The sequence below is a fragment of the Ascidiella aspersa genome, chromosome 4 (genome assembly GCF_963924565.1).
Source record: "Ascidiella aspersa chromosome 4, kaAscAspe10.2, whole genome shotgun sequence".
Lineage (NCBI taxonomy): Eukaryota > Metazoa > Chordata > Ascidiacea > Phlebobranchia > Ascidiidae > Ascidiella > Ascidiella aspersa.
The window spans coordinates 26,993,084-27,009,922 of record NC_139450.1 but is presented as its reverse complement, the minus strand read 5'-3'; the positions used below and the strand labels follow the sequence as shown (position 1 = coordinate 27,009,922).

General features: G+C 36.7%; 1 protein-coding gene across 1 annotated transcript; it reads left to right on the top strand.

The window, feature by feature from the left end:
• The first annotated feature begins 5,603 nt into the window (after positions 1 to 5,603).
• Positions 5,604 to 14,794, top strand: LOC146157231 (uncharacterized). The gene is made up of 4 exons (XM_083387619.1): positions 5,604 to 7,635; positions 8,577 to 8,694; positions 12,950 to 13,064; positions 14,422 to 14,794. Exons 1-4 carry the CDS (start codon positions 7,407 to 7,409, stop codon positions 14,632 to 14,634), a joined length of 675 nt encoding a protein of 224 aa, XP_083243745.1. The 5' UTR covers positions 5,604 to 7,406; the 3' UTR covers positions 14,635 to 14,794.
• Positions 14,795 to 16,839: the final 2,045 nt, after the last annotated feature.

The following is a 16,839-nucleotide window of genomic DNA, read 5'->3' as shown; positions in this document are numbered from 1 at the left end:
AATGCTTTACGTTGCAAGCAAAAAAGACCTGAATTTACGGTATATGTTTTTGTTTAATTATTAAAAATGGTGTCATCTTATATTGTCACCTGTCAGTGACCTACAAATGGACCCAAGCCATAAGACCGAAATAACAACAACATCAACGTCGAATTAATACACAGTTAGGAATAAGACAGAAGATGACTAATAGCTAATAGTCGTAATACCGTCTAAATCGGAATAAGTCCTAAACCCGTCGGAAGAAGACCTAAATGGTCAGCTCCAAACTCCACCCCCAAGTACATTACTAACTCCCCTAATAATTTCAACCCATTTTTTCTAACCCCACAAAATGTTAACTAAGAATTGTGCTATCAGAATGTTAGAAAAAACTGTGATTTAGGCGGGCCTCGGATTTTTTTTGCAAAAAAACGTGTTTAATTACAAAGTGTTGGCGCAAAGCGCGAACAAAAAGGGTTTGTTTTGTTTAAAATTCGAGTTCACGCGTCATCATCCATACTAGTCTACTAATAAAAAGTGTCATAAAGCAACTTTGAGGGAACGCGATAACATTTAGAGTTACTGTAGCTCAGAATCTGGTAACCTTTTTAAGTCAAGGCACACCTGGCGAGCAAAGCGAGCGCGATTCTTTTGGTATACCGGCATTTCTTTCAAATTTCAAGTTTTTTTATTTATTACATTTCCGAAAATAATAAATAACAAAAATGTTTTAAAATATATGTCCAACATTTTTTAATACGTTTTCCGTTTTTCCGCGACGCACTTGGCAGTCTTCCACGGCGGAACGGTAAAATAGCGCTGATCTTGTTGAAAAGACAGCATCAAAACATAAACAAACCGGACTATAAAGATCATACGCACGAAGTGCGAGAAATTTTCGCACTTACGAAGTTAAAATGCTCAAGAAGTATTTGAAATGGACTCGTTTTTATAGTTTGTCAAAGAAGCGGCGGGCAAATAAATTACATCGGCGGGACGGACCAGGCCCACGGGCCGTAGGTTGCCGACCCCCGGTATAGAGCTTGCATTAACTTTTAGAACGGAAACCCACATGTGTAGACTTACATACCTAAATCGAATATCCTCACAAGACTTGACTATAATTAGGTTCAGGTCAGTCCAAAAATGACAATCTGTTATCACGGCAAGAATTCTGAAACATTTTAAAATCAATATGCAATTTAGTGGTCCTCTACCATAATGGGCGTGCTATCAGGAATATGAGGCATTTACTCTCCGTACTCTCTATGAAATCTGAATCCCAGCCGTCCTAGTGAAACAGGTTATGGGTCGTATTCGGTTCAAAGAGTCGGACAACAATTTGAAACCATGGTTCTCACGGCGATCTATGTGTAGCGTTGTAATGCTTTAAGTCGATGAATCTCCTAAGTAACCTAATAGTTTTTTATTTCTCTTAAAACAGTTTCATATAAGGTAACATAAGCAAAGTGGACTTTTGCAAAGTGATAAGTATGGGTAAACAATTGGCTTTTACCATAGAGCCACCAGAGCCTTGATACCAAGAATAGGCCTACCTATAAACAATGGTGGGATTCAACCGGTTCGCACCGGTTTCTAAGGTTTATCAGATCAGCGGATTACTGTAGAAATAGAAATTTTGCATCTAATCTCATTAACCGATTTGTGAGATCCAAGTAGCTTATGTTTTTTTTGGAAAATGTTCAATGGTGAAGTTTGCATGTAACAGTTTTACATTGTCTTACCTGTTATAGTTGTAGTAATTTTTCTTTTGCGATTGTTTGTCTGAAAGTTGAATTGTTGCGTCATAAGTACATGTCATAAGACGACTGCTGCTTTTTAGTGTGGCTGTTAGCAGCTGATCAGCCAGTTCGCACCAATCGCTTGGAGCTGGAACCTGGTGGTGCATGTTGCATACTGTTGTTGCACTACCTTCTATTTATCTTCATAAAACGAAGTTCTTTTGAATAAATAAAAAATATTCAGTTTATTTGCCGAAAAATATGAGTTGAGCCGGCTGAAAAATATAACTTTGGTGATAGAACCGGCTGACAAAAGTTTGAATCCCACCACTGCCTATAAACACGTAAAATGTACAAAGTCGCTTGTTATTCAAAGGGAAAGGTTGTGAAACGCGGTGGATTCCTGACCTTCAACCTGAGGAACAGACACGCCGGAGATGACATCTACATGGGCGAGTTGCAGGAAATGGTGGATGAGTTGATAAGAGTCAAAGTGCTCGAGCTGGTTGGAGTCAAGAAGTTTCTTCAATTGGGAAATGTGGACGATTTGCTAACTGAACTCTACGTGTATCGCAAACTTTAAACTGCATTTAGCATGTGAAGTCCATATTTCTTTCTTTCGCAAAATAAAAAATAAAAAAAATGAAATGAAATGAAATAAAAAAAAAAAATAACAAAAAAAAAAAAAAATACCGTTATGCGATACGGAGGAAAATTATTTTGTTTCTTTTAAACTAATTTTTCTTTTTTTAAGGTCGACAGTAGGTTACAACTTGCGTAAACAACAGGTCTATATATCTTAGCTGTGTGTGTGCTAGATGTTTTTAAAATAATGAAAAAATAATCAAAAAGAAACCTAGAAACGAATGCTTAACTAAAAGTGAGATTAACGTTGGCGGTTACCTTTGCGAACAGCTTTTCGAGTTTTGTTGTTTTCGCTGGTCTGTTTTTCCCCTTATGGTCGTTTTGTTTCCCTTTTTTGTCTTTGCTTTTGTTGTGTCACTTATTTACATATTACTTTCCTCTGGGATGTATTTTTTGTCAGTAGTCGTTGCTGGTTTAAAGGTGCAGGCGACATTTTTCTTACTTCGGTGGCTGGCGTTGCAGAATAATTCAGCCAGTGTTAGTTTTGTATGTATTTTATTGATTTAGGTTATATTTTAATATTTCTTTGTACAGAAAAACTGAGGATGCCAATCTTCCGGCAAATTGCATATTTCGATTTTTAACACATTACTAGATAATATTTTTTTTGTGCGCTTCTTAAGCTTATTATTTAAGTGGTGCACTTCGCTAATATTTAAATAAACTGTTGATGCTGCAGGCATTATTGGTGAAATCACAGCATACAACGGTGTTTTCTAATTTTTCTAGCCTGCGCTACCTTATCCCTCTAGAAAATACTGATGTCCCCCAATGTGGTGGTTTCCTTTTTAATATTATTTTTAAAATCTTGTTTTTAAATATCAAAGTATGTTTTGGGCGAATGAAAAATCTAAATTATCAAAAAGGCTGTACACATGGTGTTGTAAGATAGGTAAGTGTTATTTAAAGTTTTAGTCTTACACTGCACATAAAATGCCACTGTTCATTGTAGATGCAAGCATAGGCACTGACGCCATGCATATACCCGTCCGCTTGTAGTATTTTCAACTTATACTTAAATTGTTGCTGACCGGTCGCAGCAGTAGAACGACCATGTGATATGACCTGCCTATAATTTCTGAGACGTAATAATTTGTGTATAAAAATATCTTAAAATGTTACATGCTTAAGCGTTTACAAATAATTCTTATGTTTTTTTCTACAGTAAAACGTTTTTATGAATCGAATATAATTCTTGAAAGCTGAAAAGCTACAGTTTAAATGTAGGTGGAAAAAGCTCATAAAATTTTAGTTGTGGTCTCTAATGGAACTGTTTCCTTTACGTTTGTTATCAGGACGCTTTGATAGAAAAGTTGTAAGGGGCGCGATAAAAGCCGAAAAGAAGCGAATACGAGAATCTAAAGTTTCGCCTTTTGTTCATGGGATCGTGGCGGTTGCCTTTGCTAACAACCTCCGTTTTGTTTTATTTGTGGTCTGTTAACTTTGTAGTGTACTATATTTCGCACCACCGGTGTTCTTTCAGATGCAAAACAAACATACGGTTGTTAAACTTTTATAACGGTGTTTCTCAACTTTTGTCACGCCTCACTTTATCAAGTTTGGATTCCTGATGTGCTCCAACGTTGATAAAGACCGTTTTAAGGATAAAGCTGAACAAATTGATTTCGTAGTTAAACTTTTATTTTCTCAAGTTCTAAAGGTAATCGTAGGAATTAAAAAAACTATAAAACATAAAGCATCCATCGAATAGTAAATAAATTTCTTTAGTTTGGTTAAAAATTGGCAAAACTTTTGTTTAGTAGACGTTCTCAATATTTTTACCTAACCCCGTTTTTCTGGGTAAAATTAGGCTAAAAAAGTGCATAAACTAAATTCAGAAACCTTGAGTAACGGCATGAATTGTTGCCAACAGTAAACCGAATAGTAACAGGAAGCTACCTATGTCGGTTGAGCTCTGTATCCCTCTCAACTGCCACTTGGAATTGTCTCGCATTGACTTCCTCTTTGGTAGGCCTAATATGGTAAAACAAATAGCATTCATATAGTGGTGTCTTCGTCCACTGTTTCCTACTGCTATCAAAGCATTGACTTTTGCTGGGAACCTAATCGAAATAACCAGTTTATGTTTAGGATTTAATGTTGTGCGAGAACTTTAACAAACCTTTAATATCCAAAAGTTTTAATACGGTTAGTGGTAGCCTACGTCAGTCGAGGTGTTGTAAAAAGGGAAAAATCATACACGTTTGACATTAGGACGACTTGAAACTCTGAAAAGTGCTGTGAATAACTAAAAAGAAAAACTAATGCTTAACTGAATGTATGATTAACCTTGGCGTTTACCTTTGCGAACAAACATTTCGAGTTTTGTTGTTTTTGCTGGTCTGTTATCTTACCCCCTATGGTCGTTATGCACCCCTTTTTGTCTTTGTTTTTGTTAAGTTACTTATTTACATATTGCTTTCCTCTGGGATGTTTCTTTAGTGGTCCTGGGTTGATATTATAGGGCGCAACATCGTTCCTACTTCGGGGGCTGGTGTTACATGGAGCATGATTTAATCAGTGTTAGTTTTGTATGTATTTTGTTGATTTAGTTTATATTTTGCTATATTTTTCGTACAGAAAAACTGAAGATGCCATTCTACTGGCAAACTTCATATTTTACGTTGTTAACATCCGCTGGCTGATTTTCATCGAAGCTGTGCGGGTGGTAGTTTATTATAAAACAAATTATAATGAGTCTTTATATAACTGTTCTGTTAGAGCGCAAGATTCTGTTGTTGAAAAGCATCTATAAACTTTTTTTCTTTTACTAACTTAAACGAGTAAATTTAAAGCTTTGTTCGAATCTAAATAGAAAGATGAAAATGTTTTAGCGATGTGCCTCGCATAAGTAAGTCAAAATTATTTTACGTATGTTGCCAAGACGCCTGGTTTAAAAAGATTGTCAAGGGTGCGGTGAATGCTGTAACGACTGAGTTTAAACTTTGCTTCTGCATTTCGGCTTTTATACAAAAAAAAAAATAAATAAAGTATAGGGCGTGACGAATGTTGAGAAACACTTTTATATAAGTTTAACAACCGTATGTTCGTTTTGCTTATGAAAGAAAACCGGTGATGAGCAATACAGTACACAACAAAGTTAACAGACCACAAACAAAACGGTGGTTGCTCGCTAAGTCAACCGACACGACGCATACACAAAAGGCAAAACTTTAGTTTCGGGTTTTATTGTCTCCACGCCATTCACCGAGCACTTAAATATTGAAGCCAAGCGTCCTGATCAAACGAGAAGGGATCAGTTCCGTTACAGACTACCACTAAAATTTCATGAGCGATCTTGATTTTCATTTAAACTGTAACTTTTCAGCTTTGCACAATTATAGTCAGATTAAAAAAAATTAGTTTAGAGATTAAGAAGTTATTTTGTGTAAAACGCCTAATTTGATAACTTTAGATATATACAAATTATAGGCCTACATCTTTGGAATTACAAATGGCGACGGCTCGGTGAAATTTGTGCTGTCATTTATAGCTGTAAGTGACGGCGACTCAAGTTTTAGGCGTAGGTATGAAAGCGACGCTTTGGCAACCCAGTTTTCCGAACTTAACTTTTCGAAAGAAAACACAACATGAGGCAAATAGCATAATCAATTTCAAATTTATTTATTATGCTCCACGTCTACATATTTCTGCGGCAGTTTATTAAATTTTCAAAATTTGTGAAATTGATAAATATATACTTTAAAGTAACCGTGGTAAATAATCCTTTTTATAACGGCTCACTAATACTTCCTGGAAAATAACATTTATATGGTCAGCTGGTCACCTAAGCCGTTGCCACAATTAAGAAGTTTTGTCAAGGTTTAGCTCTAGTAAATTTAACGAGGCTTTTCTACATTACTTCACACCGAATTCAATAAACTGCACAATAAATCAAGTTTTAGGTCGTTTTAATAAAAAGAAAGTAAGGATCAAACCAGTCAAAGCAATTGACATGTTATGTACTGTCCAGGTTGTTTTTATCGGAAACTTAAACTTCATGTAATTCCCAACATAATTTAATAAAAATCAAAAAACAATCACAGTCAGGGACTTTTAAGGAAACGGCCTAAAGAATTAGTCAACAAAAATAGCCCAGGGTTGTCCAACTCAAACATGCCGACGTGACAATTTTTATCTTATAAATTCTTCCCGCGCCAAAGTTTAGCACGATAAGTCATTGTTTGTTGTCGTAAATGCTGGGATTGTTTTGTATTGTGAATAAACAATCACAATTGGCTGTATAACAAATTTAGCAAATTTGACAATTGGCTGTATTTTTGGAGGGCTTGCGTGCCATTTTTTATTAGGTCCATTATAGCCTACCTTGAAGAAAAGCACATGTTTTAACTTATTTCATATGTCAATTTAATGTTTCGAGGCTAAAGTCCAATTCGGGTCTACTAAAATGTTCAAAACTTTGAAACAAATGTCCAACTAAAAATGTTTAATCTTGTTTAAAGCACATGGCACTATTGCTGACTTGGATGCTATCAAACTGAATCTGCATGGCTTGAAAAAAAAAAACGATAAAACAAATTACAAAACCTGTAGAAAGTACAGTTATTATATTGTAAAATATTTAATTTCAAATATGATGAGATCTTTTTTAAATTATTACAAATTACATAATAGAGAAACGTCGAAAAAAACAGGATACCGGTATAGAAGGAAGCAGCTGTGCCATATCGTATCCATGTGTGAGTGCTACTGGATAGAGTCTAAATATATTAAAATACAAATTGCGCCATTCGGGCAAAACGCAAAACTTGAGTCCTCCTCTAAATAGACTGATAAATTATAAGGTTGGACGTGTACTTTGCACACACATGAATACCGCACTTTGTTCGCATATTATACTTTTGTTTAAAAATACTGGGCAAAAAGTGGCTCCTTAGTACCATTATCCTTGGAAGAAATAATTATTTAACAGTATTTTCCAAAAAAAATAAACTAATATAACGAATCATTTTACGAATAACAACCCACAAAAAGCACTGCTATAGAAACCAAATAAACCCCAATTAGCAATTTCTGATGATGGAAAGCAAGGGCAACGGAGCAGCTTTGAAAGCCTTCGAAAGTTGCGAAAACCAGGTGACCGCCAGCACCGTTGAACAAGTGCAAGCGGCCTACAGCTCGTGTGCTGCAAACTACGACCATGAAGCTATAGACCTTGGCGTTCGTGTACAACGCGAAGCTGCTCTTGTCTGTTTGAATCACATCAAAAATTGCAAAGCGAGCTCGATTTTGGATGTTGCGGCAGGTAATATAATCGGCCCTTGTTTTCTGCGACTATATAAATCAGGGGTGGGCAAACTGCGGCTCGCGTGGCTCTTATCTTCGAATCATAAAATTAAAAAAAAATTTTGTGAAGGCTACCAAGAGTACTGTTTTAGAACGTTTGAGTTTCTCTCTTTTTCGTTTTTTTCTTTAGGTTAGCATTTCGTTTATGCCGTAACATTAGACATAGAATCCGAAAACGCAATTTAATTGCTAAGGTTGCAGAGATTAGCAAATCAACCAAAATACTGATAATGATAAATATTGTGCGTATTATTTTGTTATTACCGTTATTATTATTGTGTTAGTTATTGCTGAGCTTACTTTATTTACCGTATTTGTATTGAAATAATTTTAAGGCTCCCTGGTACTTATATTTTTGCAAATGGCTCTTCCATTGAATACATGAGCCCTCCCACGATATAGATATTACGTTTTCACGTTGGAACTTATTCTCTAGGATTATTTCGGTTGGCAGCAAAGTAAACTAAGATTGCGTTTGGATTAATGACACTTCTGAAAATCCTTTCTACCTATACCAACATAATCAACAAGAAAAAATAGGAGAATTGTTTGCCACTTTAGATTATATTAATAATAGAATGACACGTTGAAGATTGTTTTTGTGATTAGGCAAAACAAGATCTATCGTACTCAGCATTTGTGTACTAAACCTTGTTAAAATTTTGCTTCAAACATTAAATAATATCCTCTTTCTTAAAACAGAAATTACATCCAAGATTCGAATTAAAAAATTACATCCAAGATTCGAAAAAGAATTCAAAGTTGCAAAAACTTGTTTTATTTCGTGCAAAGTAGAGGGTTAAGTGTTTGATAAAGAATCAAGTAAAGTTTTTTTTTTCATGGTTTTCACTCGTTTTTTTTTCTAACACCGACATCTACCCAAAACTAATAATGTTACAGGAACTGGAGCGGTGGCGTTTTATTTGCGTAAGACGGGACACTTTGTGGGTTCAATTGACATTACGGACGCCAACATGGAAATGCTTTACGTTGCAAGCAAAAAAGAATTGGATATACGGTATATTTTTCTGTTTAAATAATAATAATGGTGTCACCTTATAGGATGCGGTCCTTGTGAAACAATATTAGGCCCTAAATATTGGCAAAGGCGCTGTGTCCATAACAAGTGCGTATTCTCCGGGTCAAATCATTCTCGAGTATAGGTTAAACAAAATGTAAGATTCCATCAAGCTGTGGCCTCATAAACTATTGCATATTATGTTGTACCCTGCGTACTTTGCTTGGGCCGCGTGTTATTGCCGATGATTAAAAAAGGCAATTTACCATGTTATTAAAAAGTAATGTTACGGAAAGTATAATATCCTGGCTAGAGTGCTAAGTAGTGCGAAAATAGTGTGTAAAGTGGTAAAACATTTAATTTCTCAAATCGTTGCGCTGCTTGAAGCTACACGTTCGGTAAGGGAAATTTCATATTATGTCTTTATTTTGTTTCACAATGACCGGATAGCTTATAACAGTAAAACAGCAATTTGACACTGGCAGCCGCGGTGGTCCCTACACTTTAAGGCTCTGTTTGAAAGTAAATCCATCATGCTGTGCGCTCTTCATCACTATTGTACATTACAACTTGCGTTGTAACAGTTGTGTGTTTGGTTTAAATGAACGACTACACACACAACCTTTTACGTAACGGAAACCCGTGACATATACCGATCAGCAATCACTAACACAATAAAGCTTAAGTCGTAGCAACGATTGTTCGAATTGCGCAAAATTCAACCAAAACGTAATCCCGGTAGATACCAAACTAAGTTCAAATAAAGAAAATCTCGTTTTAAAATGCCAAATCGTTCTCGGGTGGGCATTTGACCCAAAACCTGTCAGTGTGCTCATTTCACGCTTTATAACCGATGATTTAAAAATTACTTGTGGCAATTTAGCATGTAAGCGATTGGTAATGTTCAGTATTGTGTTTAGAGTAAATCTTTGAAATACACATTTAAAATAAAATCTTTTAAGGATACAGCCAGTGTTGTAATGGCAACACCGGCTCCACATCATGGGGGTTTAGTTTCAGGGGTCGGCAACCTATTTCTAGTCGCGGGCCAAAATCAACTCAGAAAGATCTCTGCGGGCCGCACAAAATGATAACTAAGAATTGTGTTATTTTAATGTAAGAACAACAGTGAATCAGCGGGGCATCGGATCGTTTTTACACTTAAAAACGTGTTTAATTACGTGGTGGAAGTAAAGTGTTGGGGCAAAGCGGGAAAAAGCGTTTGTTTTATTTAAAATTTACACGTCGTCATCCACACTACGATACTACTAATGAAAAGTGTAATGAAACTACTTTGAGGAAACGCGATAACATTTAACGTTAATCTAGCTAAGTGATTGTTAACATTTTTAAGGGAAGGCACACCTTGCGAGCGAAGCGAGCGCGATTTTTTTGAGTATACTGGCATTTCTTTTAAATTTCTTGCAAGTTTTTAATAAAAAATTGCAGAAAAATATTGTTAAAAAAAATATGTCCAACATTTTGAATACGTTTTCCTTTTATCAGTTACGCATTTGGCGGCCTTCCACGGCGCAACGGCAATAAAGCGCTGAACTATAGGTGAAATTCGCGCGCAGGGCGAAAATTTTTTGCACTTGTTAAAATAGTCAACAAGTATGTGAAATGGACTCGTATCTAATTTGTCAAAGAGGCGGCGGGCCGTAGGTTGCCGACCCCTGGTTTAGTTAATAGGCGCTAATCCAATCAGCTCTAACGGAACGGAGTTTTGTTATATGTATATCGATTTAATCGGATATAAATTATCGCAATTATCTGCATGACTGTTAAACATATATGACATATATCGATAGGGAACCATTCACAAACGTAAAACCTTAAGTTGTAGCAGCGATTGTTCGTAACATAATTCAAGCAAGTAATCCCGGTAATACATTGCGTCCAACGTAAGCAAAATCTCGTTTGAAACTGAAAATTGGTTACATAAAAGAGCCGCTTTAAATGCGATATTTTGTGAACTCTACCTAAATTTTGCGCGATAACATACTTCAAGCAGTGCATAAACCTAAAATTTTTAAATTGAAAACATCGAAATTATTTTTTCATTAGGGCAATATACCTTTCTAAAAAATTTATGTCCACGCAGGTAATTGAAAAAAGTTTTGAGCGGTAGAATAGTTTTATGATATGTCGCGCGCGCTCCAGTGGAGTCGCCGGTCTTTTTGTTAGGCGACGGCGACGACGTTGCTCAGGCAGCGACCGAACGGGCGATCTGACTCACAGTGGGTTATCGCCGGCCCTTATGATAGCCAGCTTTTCGCTTAAGAGGGAGCAGTGTGAGCGATGTTGCATTTTCTGCTTCTGGCGAACATGTTGCCACAGACGTATAACCGTCCGGCGCAAAAATTCTCTTGGATTATCTTTTACGTGGTTAAACAAAGGCAATATACTTAATTTGATTTTTTATGTCCAGGCAGGTAATTGCGCTTGAAAAAAAGTTTTTCGCTGATACGACTATCTTTTACCAGGGAGTCGAACCGGAACCGAACCGGAACTTTATGAACCGGTTTTGGGTCAATTTTATCCGAACCGTAACCAAACCTGAACCGGTTTTTATAAGATTTTAAGGAGCCGAACCGGAACTGAACCGAATCATTTGAAAGTACCTGAACCTTAACCGAACCCGAACCTGTAAATAAAAGCGGTTCGCTCCTGCATGACGTCACAACTTCTATTTTACAGAGTCAAGTTACGCCATGTTCGAAATTTTATGAAAAAAATATGAATATTGAATGAAAAAATCGTTTATTTTTTATTTTTTAGATATTTGAATAATGAGTTGCTGTTTTTTTAATAAGTCACGTAACTTAGATTAAATGACTTACAATTCAAACATTATTCTCTACATTTATCGACCCACATTTTGAGATTTAACGCAAATTATATATTCTATCTGAACCGGAACTTTATGAACCGGTTTGAAATAGCGATGGTCGAACCGGAGCTGAACCGGAACTTTTAAATTCCTCCGAACCGAAACCGGAACTGAACCGGATTCCGAAAAAATTCTTGAACCCGAACCGAACCTGAACCGGAAAAGTCAAACGGTTCGACTCCCTGTCTTTTACTGGTTAAACTAACTACAAAAACCTATTGAATATAAAAGTATAAACTTTGTAGGAGTCTTGATGTTATTCAAAGTATGTGTAGTATACAGTGTATGTTACGTCTGCACTAAACACCAAATTAAGCTGCGTCCAACGTCAGGCAAACCCGTAACCCGTTGAAAATATATATTGCTTACTGTTCAAACTGCGATAACAAACGCGATATTTTGCAAACTCTGCCTAAATATGTCATTATTAAACATAAGTCTTTACTTGGCGTTGCACACGTTAAGGCAAATACCTAATTTGATTTTTCATGACCAAGCAGTTAATTGCGCTTGAAAAAAAGTTGTGTGCGGTTCCGTTGGGAGGTTTGCGATAAGTCGAGCGCGCGACCGTGGAAAAGCGGAAATAAGACCTAAATGGTCAGAATCGGGCCTAAACAACACTTTACCTAACCCCAAACCTAATTAGATCACTAACTCCCATAATAATTTTAACCCTAACCCATTTTCTAACCCCACCCGTTTACCCACCAATAACCGGCCAAACTAGGTTATCAAAACGTCGACATCAAAGCGGCCGATGCCAGACCGACGGCCCCTGATTGCCCCATAGGCTACTCTCTACACCAGGGGTGGGCAATTATTTTTGAGAGCGGGACGCATGAGAATAAAAAAATGTTTAAGCGGGCCGTGTAAGAAAAGGGTACCTCAACTACACATATTACAACTTGTGATTTCCTCTTTAAATATCCTTGTTTAGACAAGCTGGAAAGAACAGGAATAGGTGAGAATATCTTAAGTATTCAATAAAATATTTTAAAATCAAGAAAAATATGTTAAAATTCTACTGTAAATGAGCCGCGGGCCGGATTATATTGCTCGGCGGGCCGGATCAGCCCGCGGGCCATAGTTTGCCCAAGTCTGATCTATAGTTTCAGGCGTTATTCGGCCATTTGGGCTTTATTCCGATGAATTTAGGACATTTCCCGACAGATTTAAGTCTTATTTAGGCGATTTTGATCTTCTTCTGTACTTGTACGGGATATTACTGCGTTTTTGCCTTGATTTTGTCGTTGGTTTTAATACTATGTTTTTTACATATTTCTACTTTAGGTGTTGTTGCTTTTTAGGTCTTATTGTATTTTTGTGCTAAAAATATCAAATTTAAACAATATTTCATCACAGGACTATTAGTTGTCATTGGATAGATGAAGACCTTCCATTCCGTGAGAATTCGTACGATGCTGTAACCTCCATTGGAGCCTTGTTTCCAAACCATCTGCCAATGCAATCCGTTAAGGTCTGCGTAGTTTACTGTTGGAAAAAAAAATAGAAGTCAAGTCCATGGTGTAGACTTAGATACCTAAATTTAATAGCCTCAGAAGACTTAACTATGATTAGGTTCAGTTCAGTCTAAAGGTGGTAATCTGTTGTCACGGCAAGAATTCTAAAACCTATTAAATTTTGCCACAATATGCACGGATCTTTTATAAGTGATGCTTAATTTACTTCTCAGTCACCTTAACTAAATATGATACGAGTTCGTATCGAAACGTCTTAATACCACAATTAGCGTGTCTCTACCACAATTAGCGTGCTATCAGTAATATGAGGGCTTAAATCTTCTTGTACTCTTTGGGAAATCTTAATTCCAGCCGTCCTAGTGAAACAGTCTAATGGGTTGTGTATGAATTCGGTGATAAAGAGTCGGACAATTTACAACAATGGTTCTCACAGTGATCTATGTAAAGTAGTGTTGTAATGCTTTAAGTCGATGACTGGACTTAAGTGCACTGAAGTCAGTGTTTTGACTTGACTTAAGAAGTTTTGGTAAAATGATTTTCAAGTCATTTCAAAAAAGTGAAAAATGAATTATTAAAAGTGAAAATATTGCACACAATTTTTTAAACTTTGTATCTGTTAGTGATACAATAAGTTTTGTTTAACACAGGTCCTTTTTTTAAAGTAAGCTTTAAACTTTTGTATTATTTTTGTGTATCCCAAAGCGAGTGTATCGTTAAGCAAAAGTTAGGGGACCCGAACCGTACACAACAATTTATAACATGATGCAAAAGTTGTCAAGTCCTGATCAGTTGGGTGACACTTAATCCCTTATCTATATGCTTTGATAGCGGACGCCATAGCAATGCTTTACAGTACACAGTCAATTTTGTTTCATGATAAGCTATAGAGGCCTGTGTCGCAATTGTTATCCGATTGATGAAGCACCGATACCTCCGACCACCGTAGTATCGGACGAATACCGATACCGCCACTTGGCATCGGGCTACGAACCAACCCTCGTCACCACATAATCCTTGAAATGTCTAAGAGCGCTGTACATAATTTTCTAACTTAATAGTTTTTTATGTCTTTTAAAACGGTTAAGAATGAGGTGACATGAGCAAAGTGATAAGATGCACGACAGCGGTTTATGCTTTTATCTCCTTTAAGATTCGATTTGGATATAAATAGGTGACGGTGGAAAATGGCTGGCTCTTTCGGGCCGGGTAAAGCTTTCGCTTATAATTACCGGCAAAGATGGTAATATATATATATGGGTAAACAATTGGCTTTTGCCAGAGCCACCAGAGCCTTGAAACCAAGAACACCTATAAACACATACAAATCTACAAAGTCCCTTGTTATACGCACAGGGAATGCTGAAGGTTGTGAAACGCGGTGGATTCCTGATCTTCAACCTGAGGAACAGACACGCCGGAGATGACATCTACATTGGAGAGTTGCAGGAGATGGTGGATGAGTGGATAAGAGAAAAAGTTCTCGAGCTGGTTGAAGTCAAGGAATTGCTTCATTTGGGAAATGTGGACGACTTGCTAACTCAACTCTACGTTTATCGCAAACTCTAAAGGCACAATATTGCTGTACCTGGTTAAAAAATGTTGTTATTATAGTACAATATTTTTTTTTTATTTTCACACTTTTTTGCGGCTGTTTAATTTAAACCTATTGGTTCATGATCGTTTTGCGAAGGATTTGCTGTCAATAAAAAACTCAACATTTTCCAATTTTTGCCCAACAACTTGGTTTCCCACAAAATAGTCGCATACAACAAATCGTATGAATTGGAACACTTTTTGTATTGTTGAACTGGGAAAATGCATCACGGTATTCCGAAAAAACAAACAGTATTTAAGGATAATAGGTCTCAGGTACCAATTCGATCACAAGGATAAATAAACGATGTAATACATTAAGGTATATGTATGGACAATGAACATTATATTAATCTGTGGAGTTGGTAAAAAAAAACGAGTCTGATCCTGGCCAAAAAATAAACCTGATCTTTATTAACAATTTGCTATTACACTTTTACAATTTACTTATAAATTTCAAAATTCGGAATTCGGACTCGGGACTCGTTTTCCGCACTCTTACTCGAGTCACGAGTCGGACTCCGTAGCCCTGTTAAGTCAAACTGCAGTAAAATGTTTATTACATGGTAAAAAATTGAGTTCCGTATTCAAAAGCGATTAGATTGTTCCTGATATAAAATATTTACAGGTTCAAATATAGGTTCGTTGAATTGCGGATCATTACAATAGGTACAGTAGCAGATGATATAACACTAAGCCAAAGTTAAGACCTATATTATCAGCATATTGAGAGATATTGCACAGCAAGAGATCACTACATTCTAGTCTAAATGCTTTAGTTGAAACGAAATAAAAGTGTTTGCGAAATTGATTAATGTTTTATTTTGGTTGACAGAATAAAATGTAAGATTAAATAAGGAAATAGGGGAATTGCCTTATTCTTATCACTTTTGTCGAATAAATATTAGGAAATCGGTAAACAACTCCGTCTGCAAAAGCATTATTTATCCCCTTTAGCAAATAGCCTAGGTGTAAGTATAGGGATATGCGATCATATCGAAATTTTTAATATTGCTTCTTGTTTGATACTGAAGTGGTATTGGTGGCGTTCAATGCTAGATTTAGTTACTAGGGGTAACTAAATTTCCGAACGCTAAAGCAAATACTGACGATTTTTAAAGGAAAAAATACCTTTGAAGCAGGGGCGCCCGCAGAAAATTTTCCAGGGGGTCAATCAGGGGCGTAAGCAGAAAATCAAACAGGAGGGGTCCTGAATTTTCAACTTAGGGAATTCCCCTATTCTTCGTTTGACGTTAATGAATAATGACGTCATAAAACAGTGACAGTATGACGTCATAGAATGGTGATTGCAAGACGTGATAAAAAAACTAATCAGAAACAGCCAAATACGTCCAGCAAAAGCGAGCACGTGCGACAATCCTGTCAGGCGCCCGCTGCGAAACCACGGCGTACAATCGTTAACTTCAGGTAAAAAAACAACCAAGACCGTGAAATATGTGTGATTAATTGTGGTAGAATCACACATAATTCGACTGTCAGCAGCGCAGGTTTCAAGTTCCATGAACGGAACGAGCGCTAACTTACAAGCACGTCTTTCATCCCACCTGCAATAATAAAAGAAGATCGTTTTTCCGGGTGTTATTATGCCACGATTAGCGCAACATCTGCGCCGAGCTGTGTGTGTAAATTACAAGCTGCGGTTGAGGGGAAATAATTTGTGTCCATTGCACACTTAGCACGTGGTCTTAGAGTATGCTTAATAAGCTTAATTTTCTTTTGCGTTAACCATCATTACTTAAAAATGGAGACTTTTAAACGCGCACGACAGTCACCATTATACCTCCTTTTAAGAATCTGCTTCAGTTATTAAGCAAATGTCGATGCAACACCAACATCGGATATTAGCGCAGAGACCGAACAGCAAGTAAAAAGAAAGAAGGTGTGACTTAGCGTTAACAATTGTCGAATACACACTTGCTAATCACTAATCAGTCAACCTAAACAAATACCGAAAGAGAAAAACTCCCAGCGTTTACGGTCGACCGAACAAAAGACGAAAAACGGCGTTTTGCGCTCGATTTTGGTTTCGCATTAGATTAAGACGCGTGACCAATAACTTAAAAAGCACGCCACTTCGAACAGTTTGTTAAACCATGACAAAAATGAACAAAAAAACGATAATATCACTTACAAAAAGGGGGTAAGAACTCCCGCCCA

Coding starts and splice junctions, on each gene's coding strand:
- LOC146157231 (XM_083387619.1), top strand. CDS start 7,407: ATGATGGAAAGCAAGGGCAACGGAGCAGCTTTGAAAGCCTTCGAAAGT. Junction 8,695..12,949: donor AAAAAAGAATTGGATATACG/GTATATTTTTCT, acceptor ATTTCATCACAG/GACTATTAGTTGTCATTGGA. Junction 13,065..14,421: donor TGCCAATGCAATCCGTTAAG/GTCTGCGTAGTT, acceptor TTATACGCACAG/GGAATGCTGAAGGTTGTGAA.